Raw genomic sequence first — 16,186 nt, 5'->3', positions numbered from 1 at the left:
TGGGAATCGAACCCCGATCTCCTGGATCCTAGGTCGATGCTCAACCGCTGAGCCACGGCCGGCCAGGCGAGAGCACATAATCTTAACTAATCTGTAATTCAACCCCTGCTTTGCTCTCTCCTACACTCATGCAGTTTTCTTTATGTTCCCTCCTTAATTCCAAATGCATACAAGAAACTGTCAACTATTATTCTTGGGAGCATTTGAGACCTTGCTCCCCAGCATATGTCATCCGTTTGGCTCACATAAACTCTTATAAAAATTCTCTACAGGTTTGGATGTTTCTTATGTTGACAGCTTAAATTCACCACAACAAGGTGGGATGAAAAATGGTACAGTCTTTTCTGCAGGGATAAAAATTGAGTCAATACTGAAGCAAATTTACTTGTAAATCTTCAGTTAATTTTAGTAAACAGAAAAAGGCAAATGAATATCTCACAAGGTATATCTGACAAGGTGGCCTGGTTTTGCTGGGTGTTTACACGTTTTTGAGTTCTGAACTGGTAGGTACACTGATCAACAAAAAGGTCCCTCATTATTGTCTAATTACGGAAAACGTCACCCTCATACAAGGTCTCTGAACCCACATTTCCCATCACTACAGCTTTCTGTGGCTTAATACGTGCAGAATCCTGCTTGTCTATCTTTAGATTCAGTGCTCAAAGGCGATGCCAAGGAAGGCCTAGAAAGAGGTGAGGAGGGAGGGCCAGGAGCTAGAGCTTTAAACTTTGCCGTCAGTCTAAGCTTGGCTATTATCACATACTATTATAGATAGCTTACATCAGAATTAAGTGCAAATCAATGTGCGAAAATGCCTTTCAAATTAAAGTGTATTTAGATTGTGACAGATATACTCTGCAAAGATAATAAGCTATTTAAGGGCTCAGAATTATCACTGGATTATAGGGAGGAAATAAAAAAGGCATGTAAACACTTAAATATCTATTATGTCTTTTGTGAGGCTGCTCCAACTTCAAAGGTGTTTGATTCCAGGATAGGGAAACAGTGTGGGCCTGTTCCTAATAAGGTAGTAATCACAGAATAATGACAAAGGTCTCAGGTTTACTGGGAAACTTACTCTCAGATCAATGTGAACTTCTGAGGTCCCATTTTTTTTTTTTATTAACAGGAAAAAAAAAAATCAGATCTGAAATTCCTACCTGCCCCAATACTAAATTCTGCCTTTTATGACCTTAAGATAAATGTTTATCTTTCCTATTTCAAATATAACCTTCCCCAGTTAGTGAAAATGAATATGATTTGGTGTTGCTGACTCTATTGTAATCATTTGAAACAACCATGTGACTTAGTATTTATGAGCTTTCAAAGCTCTTTGTATAGAAGATAAAAAATATAAATGAACCAGTTTATTGGGCACTCTCTATGTGCCAAGAATGGTGTTACCTCATTTGATTTTAAAAAACCCCACACAAACAAACAGAAAAATGCCCTGGCCTGGTGGCTCAGTTGGCTGGAGTGTTGTCCTGTGCACCAAAAGGCTGCAAGTTCTATTCCTAATCAGGGCACATACCTAGGTTGTGGGTTCCATCCCTCATCGGGGCATGTACGGGAGGCAACTGATCGATGTTTCTCACATCAGTGTTTCTCTCTTTCTCTCTCTTTCTCTTCCTCTCTCTCTAAAATCAATAAATCAATAAACATATCCTCAGGTGAGGATAAAAAACACCACCACCCAACCCTCTATGAAATGTGTATCTCCATTTTACAGATGAGGAAACTGAGGGTCACAGAAGTTAGGTTTAAAAGTCATGGCATTGCTTTGGCCCTCAAAATGCATGAAATAAACCCCTTTGATGCTGTCTTAAGTTTTTTTATCTACACCCGTTTTCAAATGTCTGGTACTAGGAACCTCGGTGATTTGTGTCCTTGTGGTGTGGCTGTCATTCAGAAGCCCAGGAAGCCACTGTGATGTTCAATATCATGGGCTTCATGCTGTCGAAATTAACACTTATTCCCATTGCCACCGATCTAGGCTCTACTTCCCTCCAGCAGTGACTGCAACTTGAACACTCCTTCTTAGGTTCTGCTTCTTCCCTGTGACGGTGGCTCCGGTCATTGGACAGATAAATCATCAGATGAGGAGGGGAAGCACGTCCCCAGTGGAATGCCTGGGATGGAGGTCAGGAGCTACATGCGGCTCTAGTTTGCAGCTGAGATTCTAATGCATTTCAATTTAGCTTTTAATGGCTTTCTATTCCGCATCTACCTTCTGAATCAAAACTGTCCTTGCCAAGTATCAATTTTACTTTACCTTTCAGTTCCTCCTGCAAAAATGGAAATAGTATTCGTTTGTAAAATATTGTGAAATCTCAGGACAACCAAACACCTTGGAACTACTACAGAAGCTCATATATCCAAGACATTGACAGAATCCATACTATGAATTATTTTTTAAAATCCAGTTACCTAACCATTAATTAAAGTTTCTTGAAATGGTCCCTACTATTGCTTTTTCTATTAAGGTTCAATCTGCAGCCTGAAGTATCTATAGACACTCTTTGAAAAAAAAATTATATATATATACTAGAAAGATCAAAGAAGGGAAAAAGAATGAGACTAGCTAAGTAAATAAACATGGCCAAAAACAGTCACTAACACCCTGATGAGAGAATGTAACATAAAATTAAATCACTTCTCTTATGTTTAAGTATTGAAAATAAAGCATTACTGATTAGAGCAAACAGGATCAAGTTTAGCAGTAATAAATTATGACCAGCTTTCCAACTTCAGGTGTTAAGCATCAAACTGAATAGGGAATTTCGGTTTCTGGCCAAGAAGTAGGGACTGGATTTGCCCTCACACCTTAAACGACTAGAAAAGAAACAAAATATGTAAACAGTGGTTCTCAGATATTGGACAGCAGATAGCACAGGACAGTGATCCCTGAGAGAATGGAAACTAATGAGGTGAGCTCACAAATGCATCAGTTTATTGCCTGGAAGGTAATTTCTAGATTAAAGCTGGTAGAACCCAAACAGAGCCCAGAGGTCTTTCTGAGGTGAGGGGACAGAGATCAGACTTCAGGGAGGCCAAGGCACCTAGAATATCTGGGACATCATATTAGAGACAGGTCTCCAGAGATCTGGGGAGGGGCTTTGGCTACCTCCAGATCTACCTGTGTGTGAAAGGAGACTACCCAAGGCCAGGGCTACTATAAGCAAAGAGTAGCCTGAACAGAGAAATAATATCTGTCTGCTTAGAGACCCACCTGCTAAACTGACATGGGGCGATTCCCCAGTTATAACTGGAGACCTCACTACTTAATCCAGTCACATATGACTCATGACTCAAATCAGTGTCCAACATGTACCCCAAGTCCAGGCAAAACAAGTGTCTGTGCCACCCCATAGGGTATCTTCTTATTTATACATTCTGGAAAAGTTCATCGTCATCAGGGAAGGGGAAGAAAGGAGCTCTTGAATCACATTTTGGGGCCAGACATGGGCACACTGAGGCTCCTGGAAGTGAGTATATACTTTACTTGATGCATATGGCATGGACCTAAAGTAAAAAAACTTTACTGTTTATAGTTACTATTGTGGTAATCACAAACCCTGGTTAAATATCTCTGTCCAGATTCACACTGTCTCCTGGGAGGAAAATTCCCTGAACTCAAACTTACCAAATCAACACGTTTAAACACATCTGACAGAGAGCAGAACAAAAACAGAAATAGAATCATTTTACCACATTCCACCTATCTCATTGTTCCTAAAATTGAATGTTTTTGAGTTCCATGGAGATTGTGACTATGGAAGATTAAAAAATTGGACTTAACCAACTAGAACAAATCTTTTTGTCTCTGTCAAATGAAAGCCCTGCCTTTATTTCTTCCTAGTCAATATCTATACCATCATCTGCTCAACCATCTCTTTTGTCTTCTAATTTGTTCTTTCTCATACTTTCCCACTTCGTTCTCTTTGTTTCTCAAGTTCTTTCTTTCTCCTCAATTCCCACTCAACTCGAGACTCACGCACATTGATACACTCACCAAATGTGCTCATAAAAACAACCTGCCTTGCCTAGCACACTGGGGAATATCATGGGGTCTAGGGCCCATTAACTTGGATTCAAATTCTGGATCTGCCACTAACTGGCTGTGTGACCTTTTACAAGTTACTTAACCTCTCTGTGTCTCGATTACTTGTAAAAGTGATACGTGAATAGTATGTGCCTTGTAGAATTGCTATGAGGATGAGATACTGTTCCTAAGGCTCTTGGCACAGTGCCTGGCACATGGTGGGCTCTCGATAAATGTGAGCCATTATTAGTATTAACAATATCACCTTTTATTTGGGGGGTTTTGCTTTGGTGAGCCACCAAAGTCATTGATGAAAGAAAATTTTGGTCCTTTTTTTCCAGAAAGGAAAAAAAGAAACAGGGTAGATTCCAGGCTCATGAACAAAAAGGGAAGAAACCCCATAGAGGATGTGAAAAGCATTAAGAACTAAAGCTGTTTCTTCTTTTGTCCTTTCCCTCTCCTCTCCTTAGAAACTCATTGAGAGCTTTAGCCTCTTTAGGTCTTCAGGCTCAGAATATGGCCTCACTTCTGGCTGTGCAATGCTGTGTTCAGAATCACTGTTGACCAAAATTCAATAGATCCTTCTAAGCCATGTCATAATGTAGCAAAGCAGCAGAAGCAGAAAAAAAAAAACATGCAACTTATTTTTTTAACAAGTTTTGGAAACTGTGAAAAAGCTTGTTACACTGAGGAAGAGATAGACTTGACTCACCTGCAGGAGTCTACTTGGCTGATTAAGGCTTGTCCCTTTTGCAAAGCATCAGCTGTGCAGCCTTTAATTTCCCCGTGTAATTCCTCATGCCTCGCTGCCAAGACAGGCAGACTTAAGCCCTCTGACTTAAGGAGCTTAAGGTAAGCTTCAACTCTTCCAAGTACATCAAACGCCTGCCAAAGAAAGCATACTTTCATTTTCTGCTTTTCTAGTTTAAAATCTACATTGATGTGTACATGAAATACTAGCGATTAAGCCAGCCTGTTTCATTTATTAGTTTAATCAAAACCAAAAACAACACATTTAGTCTTGGGAAAGAGCTATAGAGTTTTAAGACTCCTTTTAGAGAAACTGATCACAGCTTAGTTCAGCATAGATAAGTGTCAGCACCTTAAAATTACCAAAATAGTTTACACTGAGAGCGTATCTGTACAACATGGTTATGATTGTATAGAATTTGGAGGGCCAGGTTTACTTTTTGCACATTCTGAACTATATACAAATAATGGAGGAGGTATTTTTAAAAGATTATGCAGACTTCCATAACCTGAATATTTCTGTAATATCCTTTTTTTCAATTAATTTTTTTAATCCTCACCTGAGGATATTTTTTCCATTGCTTTTCAGAGAGAATGAGGGGGGGAGAGAGAGAGAGAGAGCCCACAACCAAGGTATGTGCCCTTGACTGGAGTCGAACCAGGGACCCTTCAGTCAAAGGACCAATGCTCTAACCACTGAGCCAAACTGGCTAGGACTATAATATTCTTAAAAGGAAATTTCCCAATAAATTGCATTTTAAAACTGGAATACTGCAGGGAAACAGTCAAAAAATTACTAATGTGCCTTTGCCCTTGCCTTTCCAAGTAGAAGACCTTCTACCTACTCTATCCATTGACTTTCATCTCTCTACAGAGAAGATAAGAATTTAGATCTGAAGCCGTACAAAGATTAAGACCAAGGTAATATTTAGCTTCCAACATACAAATAGATTATGCAGAAAAAACATTTTTACAAAACAAGAAGTTGTCTTGAGAGAAGATTTTTGGATTCTTTGATTCTCTTTATTAGCAGATCAACAACCAAGGTTGAGGGATTAAGCTTACAGAAGTAACAGAGTGATCCTTTCGATCATCATGGCTTAGTTGGCATAAAGATGGAGGCGTATACAATAAAAAGGCAGTAAAGGACTGTGGTAATGCGAGGAAAAAGGAAAAAGAGAGCAGAGTGCAATGGTCTGCATGGGTCTCCTGACAGCCCACCTCTGAACTTGAGCGTGGAGAGCAGGAGATGGGTTAGGTAAGTTGAAGAAAAGCTGAACAGCAAGGGAGCTCTTGCCATGCTGCCCTTTGGCACTATTGGAAGAAGCCACTGTACAGGATGCTCCACACCAGTCTGGAGAACAGTCTTGTCCCAGTAGCCTTGACAGTGCCACTGTCAGCTCGGGTCTTGAAGTCCACCCTTCCTGGATTGCAGAGTTGGAAGCCAGTGAGCTTGGCCAAGGCCTACCAAGTGGAGTGGGAAGACCCGGTAGAAGACTCATGAGCAATGAGAGCAGATGGTCTTGTGAGTCTAGCTCCACTGAGACCTCAGAGAGACCAGAGGAGCAGGCTGAGCTGATGTTGAGGGACACAGTTTAAGCCAAATGTAGGAGATACAGCTGTGGACTGTGTAAGAACACCCAGGTCCCTCCCTGGCCGCCACCTTAGGGAGTGAATTTTAATGGCAGAATTAGAACTGGAAATAATTTGAATTTACAAATGAAATCTCTCAAATACTACTGTATTACATATATGTTGATAGTCTGCTCTCCCACCAATGTCTTCCTGTCTCCTTAATCTGTTCTTTCTGTTTACTTAGAACGGTTAAAACAAAATCATTCCCATTTACTTAGTAGCTGATAGGAAGTAATAATAATAATTACAGTTAATTGAACTATGTGCTCCTTCTATACTACTTGTTTCATGATTATTTTTCATCACTTAACAAACATTTTTTTAACATCTGCTGAGTTACAAGCACATTGTCCTTAACAGCCCTGGGAGGGAGTGGGAAATTCTCCCCATTATACGACTGGAGAAACTCAGTCCAGAGTGGTTAAATAAATCAGACTAAGTGATCCTTCTACTCAGCGGCAGATTGGTATTTGCACTCAATTTGTCTGGCCCTGAGGCCCTGCTCTTAAACCAGGGGCTATGGTACCACGTGGCAAAGAGTTACTATGGGAGGCCTGTTAACCTTAGGTGGAAAAGGTGGGACTTTAAAACTTCCTTCTTATAAATAAGTGTCTACCTTTCCTTCTTACAGGTGAGAAAAGATGCAGAGAAAGGTTGAGTGATTTCCCTGTGCTATGTAGGGCTCTAAAAGAAAGATAGCTTTAAGGAAACTTTGAACCTGAACAACTCTCCCTCATCTGATCCATGTATCCCCCTGCAGTTGACAACAGAGCCAAGATGCTGATATTAGAAAAGATATGAATTACTCTCTTGATTGCTCCATAACACATGGAAACACCACTTGGCAATAACCACCGTTTCTGGAATTTTGTTTTATATTTTAAATTTTTATTGCTTAGCTTGAATAAAGTGGAGGCTCTTGTTAATCAAGGGTTAGGTTTAAAGTTAGTGCCTAAAGCAAAAATCTGTTGGATTCAAAATGATCATGAACTCCCTTAAATCACACTTAAAGTTTAGTTTATGTGAACTAGTGCTTACAGTAATGCACATTCACATTCGGGAGGGAGAGCCGTGGACCAGACAAATGGAAGAAACAAGGGGAAAGTCTCTATGCAGACCTCAGGGCATCCACTTTTGTCTTCAAGATCATTCTCAAGTTCCTAGTGTGAACAAAACAGGACAGAGAATTCCAACGTGCTTTTTCTTGCCTGCAAGTTTAACTCCACTCTGTTTTAATATTAAGCCATTAGACCCTTAATATATATCACGTTTGTTGCTTTTGAGAATTAAAGAAGAAAAAACTCTGAAATTAACTAGGGCATGACGGTGCACATGCAGTAAGAGCTTAGAACATATCTGCTGGCTATTACTCTAAATCTTGAATGAGGCCCACATGTTTGAAAAATCACCGAGAAGAGCGTGGCCACCCGCTGCCTGTCACTCATCCTCATGGGGCTTTCCTCTGTGGCCCACGGCGCAGCTGCTACTCTCAAGCCGCTCGGTTGGGCATTGGCCTCACCTTCTCAGGAGTTAGATTCTAAAGCCACACGTACATTAAATGCATGCGTGATGTGACTTCACGCCATTCTTCAAAGCTATCATGAAAGGATTGTTTCCTAATAGCATGGAAATAATTTGAAGGGCTAGACATTCACTGGAAGGAGAAGGTACTATATCAAATGCCAAACAGCCCATCACTTAGAAATAAAATAGTCAAATTTTCTTTCAGGGTTTTTTTTTTCCCCCTCATAAAGACCAAAGTGTTAGGAAAGCTTTTACTTATGAATTGCTCTATGTATCACACTTAATGGAAAGATGGCAGTAGAAAGGTGAGTGACTTCATTACTTCTTTAGCTCAACAAATATATTTGCAAAATACCTACTATAGGTAAAACAGGCTGGATGTTGTAAAAGAGCTGATTCCTTATCTTTAATCCTAACCTAACCCTAATGGGAATAATATATAAACACAGAAGTAAAGTTCTCAAATTTAAGAGGAGGCCTCTTTTAAGAAAGTTATACTTTCCGTGATTGTCATATGCAGAGCTCACTTCTCTTATTCCCATGTCAAATTTGATGAGGAATCCATGTGCCAATTCCAGAAATGACCTAAGTATCATGCTCCTGCTTAATCTGCCCCCCAAAATAGAACCGAGTGCTTTTCTGTTTACCATATCCATAAGGAACCTGATATTCTGGGCCCAGCCTGCAAAGAATCTCTTTGTTGCACATGCGGTACAGAGCGGCTTATTTCTGGCAAGAACACTGTGACCCCGACGGAAACTCCTTTGCAATTAATGTTTCACCTTTAGTTTTTCTCTTCACAGCCCCCCCTTCAAACCTGGTATGTGCTGGTCAAATAAAGGTTTAATGACTGGTTTAGAAATATGTATATATAAGCACAAGTATAATATTTTCTCCCTCTGGGGTCTAGCTCTTCTCGACTATTTTATATGGTACCACGCAGTTCTTAGGCAGATAGGGAGGCGACAAGCAAGCTCCTTCAGGCCCTGGTTTGAAAAAGACTAAGGAGGTGCTTGGTTTCTGTTCGTTAAGATGCTAATAAAGATTTTTCCTTTTTCCCTTGTTAAGAATAAGATGAACGCAGGCTGCACCAAATAAAACAGAGATAGTATCGGGACATGACACATTCATGTGCTTTTTAAAATATCTATGAGATTAATAACTTAGGCAAGAAACGTAAGTTATTCAGCGTAACTCTTATACCATGCTGTTGTTCCACAAAGATGTTTAATAAGTACTATAATTTGCTTCTTGACTATTTGAAGAGAATCAATATAAAAACACACGCAAAAACCCCAAAATACTCCAGAACCTTGAAAACTTCTTTCCAGGAGTCCAAAGGCTAGAGAATGAGTGTGGTTGGAACCTTTATAATTATCAAGGATACAAACTCAACAAAGCTTTTCATTAGAGCACTGGATTCCACTATCTGCGGAGATTCAGATTTCCTCCGGGTTCAGTTTTTATAAAGACAAAAAGGTTCAGTGGTTTTCCTCAAGACCACCTGGGGTAACTTCTGATGGCTCCCAATATGGCAAGTGGATTCTTAATTCAGGTCCTGCCCAAACCTATGCAGGCTTTTAAACGCCATGAAGGTCAAGGGCAAAAGGGGGACATGATTTTCAGCTCCCCATTTTTTCTGCCCCTTACTGGTGCTCTGGCTTCTTCCTGTCTCTTCAAGGTTCTTGCTGCCAGGCCCAAGAATCATTTCTGTGTTCTCAGTGTAACAAGGTGTATTAGGAGTGTGACTCAGAGGTGTTCAAAATAATGACCACCTAAAGCAGCTTTTGGCCTCACAATCTGAAAAAACATTGGAAGAGGGTGTCTGGGATTGAAAGTAGCATGTACCCAAAGCATTTTATCAATAAGGAGTGTAGGAAGCTTATGTATTGACCTCCTCTTACTTTCTCTGAGATAAACCCATCTTAGAAGTGGATAGATAACCCCCTAAATAGGACTTAAGACGGCCAATCGTTATTTATAATTTCTGAATTCTTTTATCTAAATTGACCTAAATGGCTTTAGGATGATCTTGGGACTATTAACATGGGAAAATGCCTATTTACAATGTGCAAAGCATTTATTTTTTTCATTTATTCAACAAATATTTATTGAATTCTATGGGGCATATACTCTGCTATGCGCTGGAGATATGAAAATGAACAAAATCATTGAAGTCATGTTAGAGTAGCTAGTGCAGTATAAAATGCAAACATAATGACACAATAATAGCTAGAACTGAGTGAGTGCTTAGCTATTCATGCACTAGTCCTGTATTAATGCATTTAGACGGCACAATGACTCTGTGAGGTACATATAATTATTATTTCTATTTTACAGATGAAAAAGCCAGATGCACAGGGAAGTTAAGTAACTGCCCAAGGCCATAGAGCTAATCAATGTCTGAGACCAGATTCATACCCAGGCAGCCTGGCTCCAAAATCCACTACATTATTTCAGAGAAGTGTCACACTAGCAAACACTTCTAAGTTTTCACTTACTACTCCACAATTCCATTTATTTATACTCCAACTCTACCCGGAAAAGATTCTGTAAATGTATCACCATTATAAGATCTTTTATTACTGAATGATAGTCCCCGACATAGATATGGATAGTTAGTCCTATTTTAGCAAAGAGAAAACTCAAGCTCAAAATGTAAACTGATTTGTCACAGAATCATGCATTCAACAAAACTTTGAACACTAGGTGGCATACAAAAATGATTAGGACATAATCTCTTTGTAAAGAGCATAGAGAAATACTGAGGGAATAATAAATAAGCAATTAATGCTGCATGGAGATTTCTCGAGGAAGTGATTTGTGTGGTGACAAGTCTCTTTACACAGCACTACTCTCCCTCCCAGATATGACACAGAGCTTGAGCTTAAAATCTGAGTTCCTTGTGTATTAATTAAGCTCTCCTTTTTCAAAATGATCTCATCCTGATTATTTTGGATAGATATACTCTCTTATAATCAATGTAGTGTACTTGGCCTTGACACTCCACAGTTGCTAATAGTTCATTGTTTTTAATCATTCAAATAATTATTGAGCATCTACTACCTATAAGGCACTGTCCTAGGTGCTCTGGTGAAAACAAAGTGAAATGGGCAAGTTCCTTACCCTTGAGGAATTCTAGTTTAGGCAAGGAAAATAAATCTACCTAAGATACCTAATACTATGTGTTTTTAATACAAGGGAGAAAATTGTGCACGGAAGACAAACCAATTAATGCACTCAGGACTTAGAAGTGAATTGATAGCTTTACTGTGAAAGATGCTCATGAGTGAGTGATAATAAAACTGTCTTGATTATAAGACTATTAAATATGAACTTTGTGGGCTCTCATGAGAAATGTAAGATGTTAAAGTATTCCTTGATTTCTATAATTGTTTCTATTATACATATTTTAATAATTTTATGCCAATCGTTGAGCCATATTTATTGAATATTTTCTGTGGTTTAAAAAACTTGTCCCTGAGCTCTAAAAGCAAAGGTTTCTCAACCATTCTCTCAGAGGGAGTATAGGAGGGAGAGTAAATTAAGACATCATCTGCTTCTACATGAGGAGGTTTGCCTCATCCCGACTTTTTTTCAAATTCTTACTATCTCTGCCTATTTAAGGACATGTTCAGCATATGAAAGAAACTTCTTTGCATGCTTTTCAAGACCCTTCCTGTTTGGTCTCCCACCGCTCTGGGCCTATACCCTATATTCGTGGCAAATTGAGTTACCTGAAGTTCCCCAAACATGACACGACTCTGTACCATCCAGCCTTCCCTCAATCCCTTCTTGCCCAGCCTTCCAGTTCTCACTCAGGGGTCACCCACCTCCTTGACACTTTTTCCCTGGGCCAGGTTAAGGCTCTCACCTCTGTGTTTCCTAGTACTCTGGGCTTACTGCATCTCGGCCTTTCCTGCAGTGCACAGCACACTGTCTCCTTGCCTCTCCTCTACACTAGGCCCAGAGGGTACTGAAGGCAAAGATTGTCTTTTTGTTACTTTAGCTCAAGCACCCAGATGACGCAATGACAACAGCAGATACACAACATATTAGCTGAATGAGCTGAATGCAAATGAGAAAGAAGGGAGGGAGTGAAAGCAAGTTGCTTTAATTTTTTTTCCCTAAAAGATAGCGAAATTGTTCTGGAAATGAGACATCTGAGACGGGCTGCTTAAGAACTATGAAACTGAAAGTAATTGTGTCTTCCTTGATGTCTAGTGACAATTAGCTTAATTTCTTGAATTCGTTTGTATCACCAAATTCCTTCTGGATAATATTTTTTAGGTCCTCTTTTTGGACAGGTTTCTTCTTTCAATCCATACAACAACTGGACCACTTTAATTAAGAGTTTCTCACATCTGGACTAAAATGTATCTTTTTTGAAAAAGGCAGAATAGTGTATACATAAATGAAAAAAAACGTACCATGCTCCATGCTTAATTATTTTGTTTTCATCTATAAGAACAACGTTGCTGTAAGCATTACTGTTTTGCATCACTGTAAATATCTTTAAAAAGTACATCATCTTTTTAAAAAGACATTAACTTTTCAGTGGTGATTGCAGAAGCAGTAGAATCTAGGACAGTCATTACATTTCAAACTGCTTTTGGTGTGTTCCCCTGCCTGCCAGAACTTTCTCTCCACACTTTTGTTGTCAGGCTGACCACCCAAGAACCAGACCATGCAGATTTGGCCTCTCTCCTCTGCTTGATTTCCCCAATGAAATCACATGCCTGGGAATGGAAAGCATGGGATATAAAACTTTATGACTAATCAGTCATGTTTTACTGTCATATAAATACAGACTCACACTGTTCTATTCTTGAAACCCATTATGTATGTTTATCTCTGTTTGATTCAAACCACATTCCCTAAATGATCATCAATACATTTTGAGTAATCAACACATATTAACCAGAGCTTCCTTCTTGTGAACATGCTAGAAATATAATAAATAATATATAATCATGAAAGATGAACATATGGGGGGATCAAGATGAGTTACTATCATAGGCGCTATGTTCCTATTTCATACCATGTCCTCATAACTCTTAGCAACATCTAGTAATTAGAGAAACTTCTCCAATCAACTATCCTCCAATGTTGACAACTCCTACTTTTATTCATTGCCAAGTGATTTAGCAAATAGGGTCATCAAACACAACAGATAACTAAGAGGGTAAGAAAGTATCTCAGGTTCTTGAGTTCCATGGCCCGATCTCCACCTGAGTCCAGTGGCTGGCTTATGAAAATCCTGACTTGCAATACTCTCAAGGCCCTGTTTGCTAACATTGCCACCTACTGCTCACTCCAGGTACACCTCAAGCCAAAGGCCATAGATGCTGGGTAAGAAACGCACTTGATTTTGAGCCTTGGGTAACCATCAACCCCTAGCAGGATTAAGAAGTAGTCAAAGGTAGTGAGTGGGCACTGTTGTCAATGTGGACAATTAGTGATGATTAGATTTTATTGAACTTCACAAATTGGAAATATATTGGCTTCTGGATTTTTAAATGTGAATGTTATATCAAAAATTAGATAAAGTAGTGAGAATTTTGTAAAATTTGGAGATTCCACAATATAAATAAAAAATAAGAATACCACTTACAAGTTTTGAGAAGTGTTTCCTTTTTTAATTTAAATGGATTTGCCCACTACATTACTTCCTAATTTATTGCTTCTTAATAATACAGTAAATAATTAATTTCAAGAGTCATAATTAAATATCCCCTTTCCACACTCCAGCTTCTATTTTTAATGAGGTAAAAGTATCCATCATCTTTCACACTGAATCTTCAGATTTGGAGCTGGAAATTATTTCCCTGATGCTTAGAAAAGGGAGAAAGAATTCCACACCTTATCACTTGCACTTGATTATAAAGCATGCTACCATGTGGATAACTCCCAACTGAACCTGTCATTTGAATGCCATGGCATTCAAACGATGAAACAGGGAATCTAAAAATCAAGTCTTTAGGGTTAAGAAATATGAGTTTTCAGGATCTGACCTAAATTACTATATGAGTTTGAGAAAGTAACCACTTTGCTCTTCATTTTTAAAAATTACTATTGCAAAAAATATTCTTTCTCCCTCAAGCCCAGGAAAATATTAGGGGGGGGGAAATCTCTCTGGCAAGGTACCAAATAATAAGAGTAGAGAAAGCAAGAGCCAGAGTGAGAATGAGAGAGAGAGACAGAGAGGGAGAGAGAGAACTCTGCATTTTGCAAGATTATACACTATAGGCCTGAACTAGAGGCAAAGCATTACAGTAGCAACAGGTTCTTTAACCGTTTTCCTTAGAAATAACATTCATTGATTGGCAGAACCATCTGCCATCCTACACGCTCATTTTGTAGAACGAGGGGGTAACGCAAGTTAAGAAGTCTCTTCTTGAGAAGCAGGACTGCTGGAGAGAAACTTAGCACCTACCGTCTGCTTAGCTCAGTGGCTCCAGGGATGTGCTGTGTCTGTTTCTTACAACAACAAATCCCAAGCAACAAATAATTTAGCAATAAATATCTCTTTAACGTTTTTATACTGTAACCCTCGCACCTCCACTCTGGAATTTCACTATTCATTCTTTTCAGAATGTTTCCTCTTCGGAAAGCAGTTCAAAGTTAAGTAACTATGTTGATAAGCACCAGGATATTGTATTCAGAGCACTGATGTCCTGACTTCCAATCACACTGCACCGAGCTTCTAGGGGCTCCCCTTTCATTTCCTGCCACATTATTCAGTTTTTAAAAATTCAGGGAAACTTAAGGTATTAAAAAATTCCAATAAGGCAGTTTGAAAGGACATATGTGTTTGGGACTGGCAGAAAAAAATTTCCAAATAAGGTCCCCCGCCTCAGATACTGAGCCCTACTCTAGGGGTGTGAGCAAGGAGACATCACTACAAAGCAGGAGTCTCCAACTAGAATCAACATTAAATAAATCAGCCAGGAGGAGCAGAGAACTTCTCCAACTCAGGAAGACCTGGAGACTGCCCAGAGTAAGGTTTCTCTTTGGGTGACTTCAAGAGGCAAGACCTAGGCAGGGAAGGCAGGTCAAGCTTCTGTTTCCAGCCTTATGATTTGCATGCAGAAGGCTTGCAACAGTCATATATATTTTTACCTGGTAAATAAAAGATGATTAAAAGAGAGAGAGAGAAAGTCCTTTGGATAAAAGTTTCAAGGTGGGTTTTTTGTTGTTGTTGTTGTTGTTTTAACCCTGGTACATGTTACAATAATTCCCTTCCTCTATGAGAAACACCACAGTAGTGGGCACAATTATCCCCCACAGCAGACCAATGACAGACAGCTCTAAGATAAAGTCCTCATGGGGGATTTTTTAAAAATGACCCTTTTTACACGTCAAAGCACTGAGTCTCTTAGTTTTGAGAAGTAAATAATGGCCATGATAGGAATATAACTTAAAAGCTCTTCTCTGCGGCCATCACTCTTGAAACTCTTCATGAAACCTCAGTTTCTGTGATGTGCTCCAGCCTGTTGACGTAACGGGTCTCTTACTGGCCTGCCCCGTTTACCTAAAATTATCAACTTGATCTCACACTGACCTTGTTGGCGCTGTTAAAAAAGTCATTTGCCTTTTTTAACCAGGTTTTCCTTTCCGCGACGAGCTGACCAAATTCTTCTTGGAGCCGATTCAGTTTCTGGTTGGAGAGCTGCAGGTGTTCTCTCTCCACGTGGTCCTTGGACAGCAGAATCCCCAGCGCTTCGCTCTTCAGCTTCTCCACAGCGGCATTCCATTCCTACAAGGGATAGGCCTTCAGTTCAGGGCACGCTCCCTCCCCTCCTACCGGATGGTCTCCGGCAAGAGTCAGAGAACATTTAGATGTGTTGGACACATCATAAATCTGTCATTATACTTTCAAGTCACGAAGGAGTAAATGCTACATTCCAGGTATGCACAAACATGTAGATTAAAAAGAGAGAGAGAGAGAACACAGAAAAGAGCCTAAAAAGGGAGGGGAGATGATAGGAGAAGGGGGTAGGCTAGTTGGGATGATGGAGTGTCTGGCTGCCCTTAACACAGGTCACGTCCATTCCCATTAATACAACCTGAAAACATGCCGAAATGGAGTCAGCAGCATTTCTCAATTTCTAACTCATTTTGACTTATTTTTATTCATTTAAGTATAAAAAAGCCCCTCTCCCACAGTTCAGTCTCACTGCCAATGTGGGAAAACGTGTACAAAAAAGGAACAGAAATCACATTTTTTATGGC

General features: G+C 39.5%; 1 protein-coding gene across 1 annotated transcript in view; it reads right to left on the bottom strand.

Moving 5' to 3' along the window:
* CCDC141 (coiled-coil domain containing 141) overlaps window positions 1-16,186 on the bottom strand; it is a 158,964-nt gene that overhangs the window by 59,596 nt on the left and 83,182 nt on the right. Inside the window, exons 8-9 of the mRNA XM_081142678.1 lie at window positions 15,516-15,710; window positions 4,755-4,927 (exon numbers count right to left, since the gene is read on the bottom strand). Of these exons, the coding sequence (XP_080998804.1) occupies window positions 4,755-4,927; window positions 15,516-15,710 (368 nt within the window). The remainder of the gene's footprint in view (window positions 1-4,754; window positions 4,928-15,515; window positions 15,711-16,186) is intronic.

The sequence above is a fragment of the Miniopterus schreibersii genome, assembly GCF_964146895.1.
Source record: "Miniopterus schreibersii genome assembly, chromosome: 7".
Taxonomy (NCBI): domain Eukaryota; kingdom Metazoa; phylum Chordata; class Mammalia; order Chiroptera; family Miniopteridae; genus Miniopterus; species Miniopterus schreibersii.
Note: the sequence above shows the minus strand (reverse complement) of the source record. Positions and strands in the feature narration are given on the sequence as shown.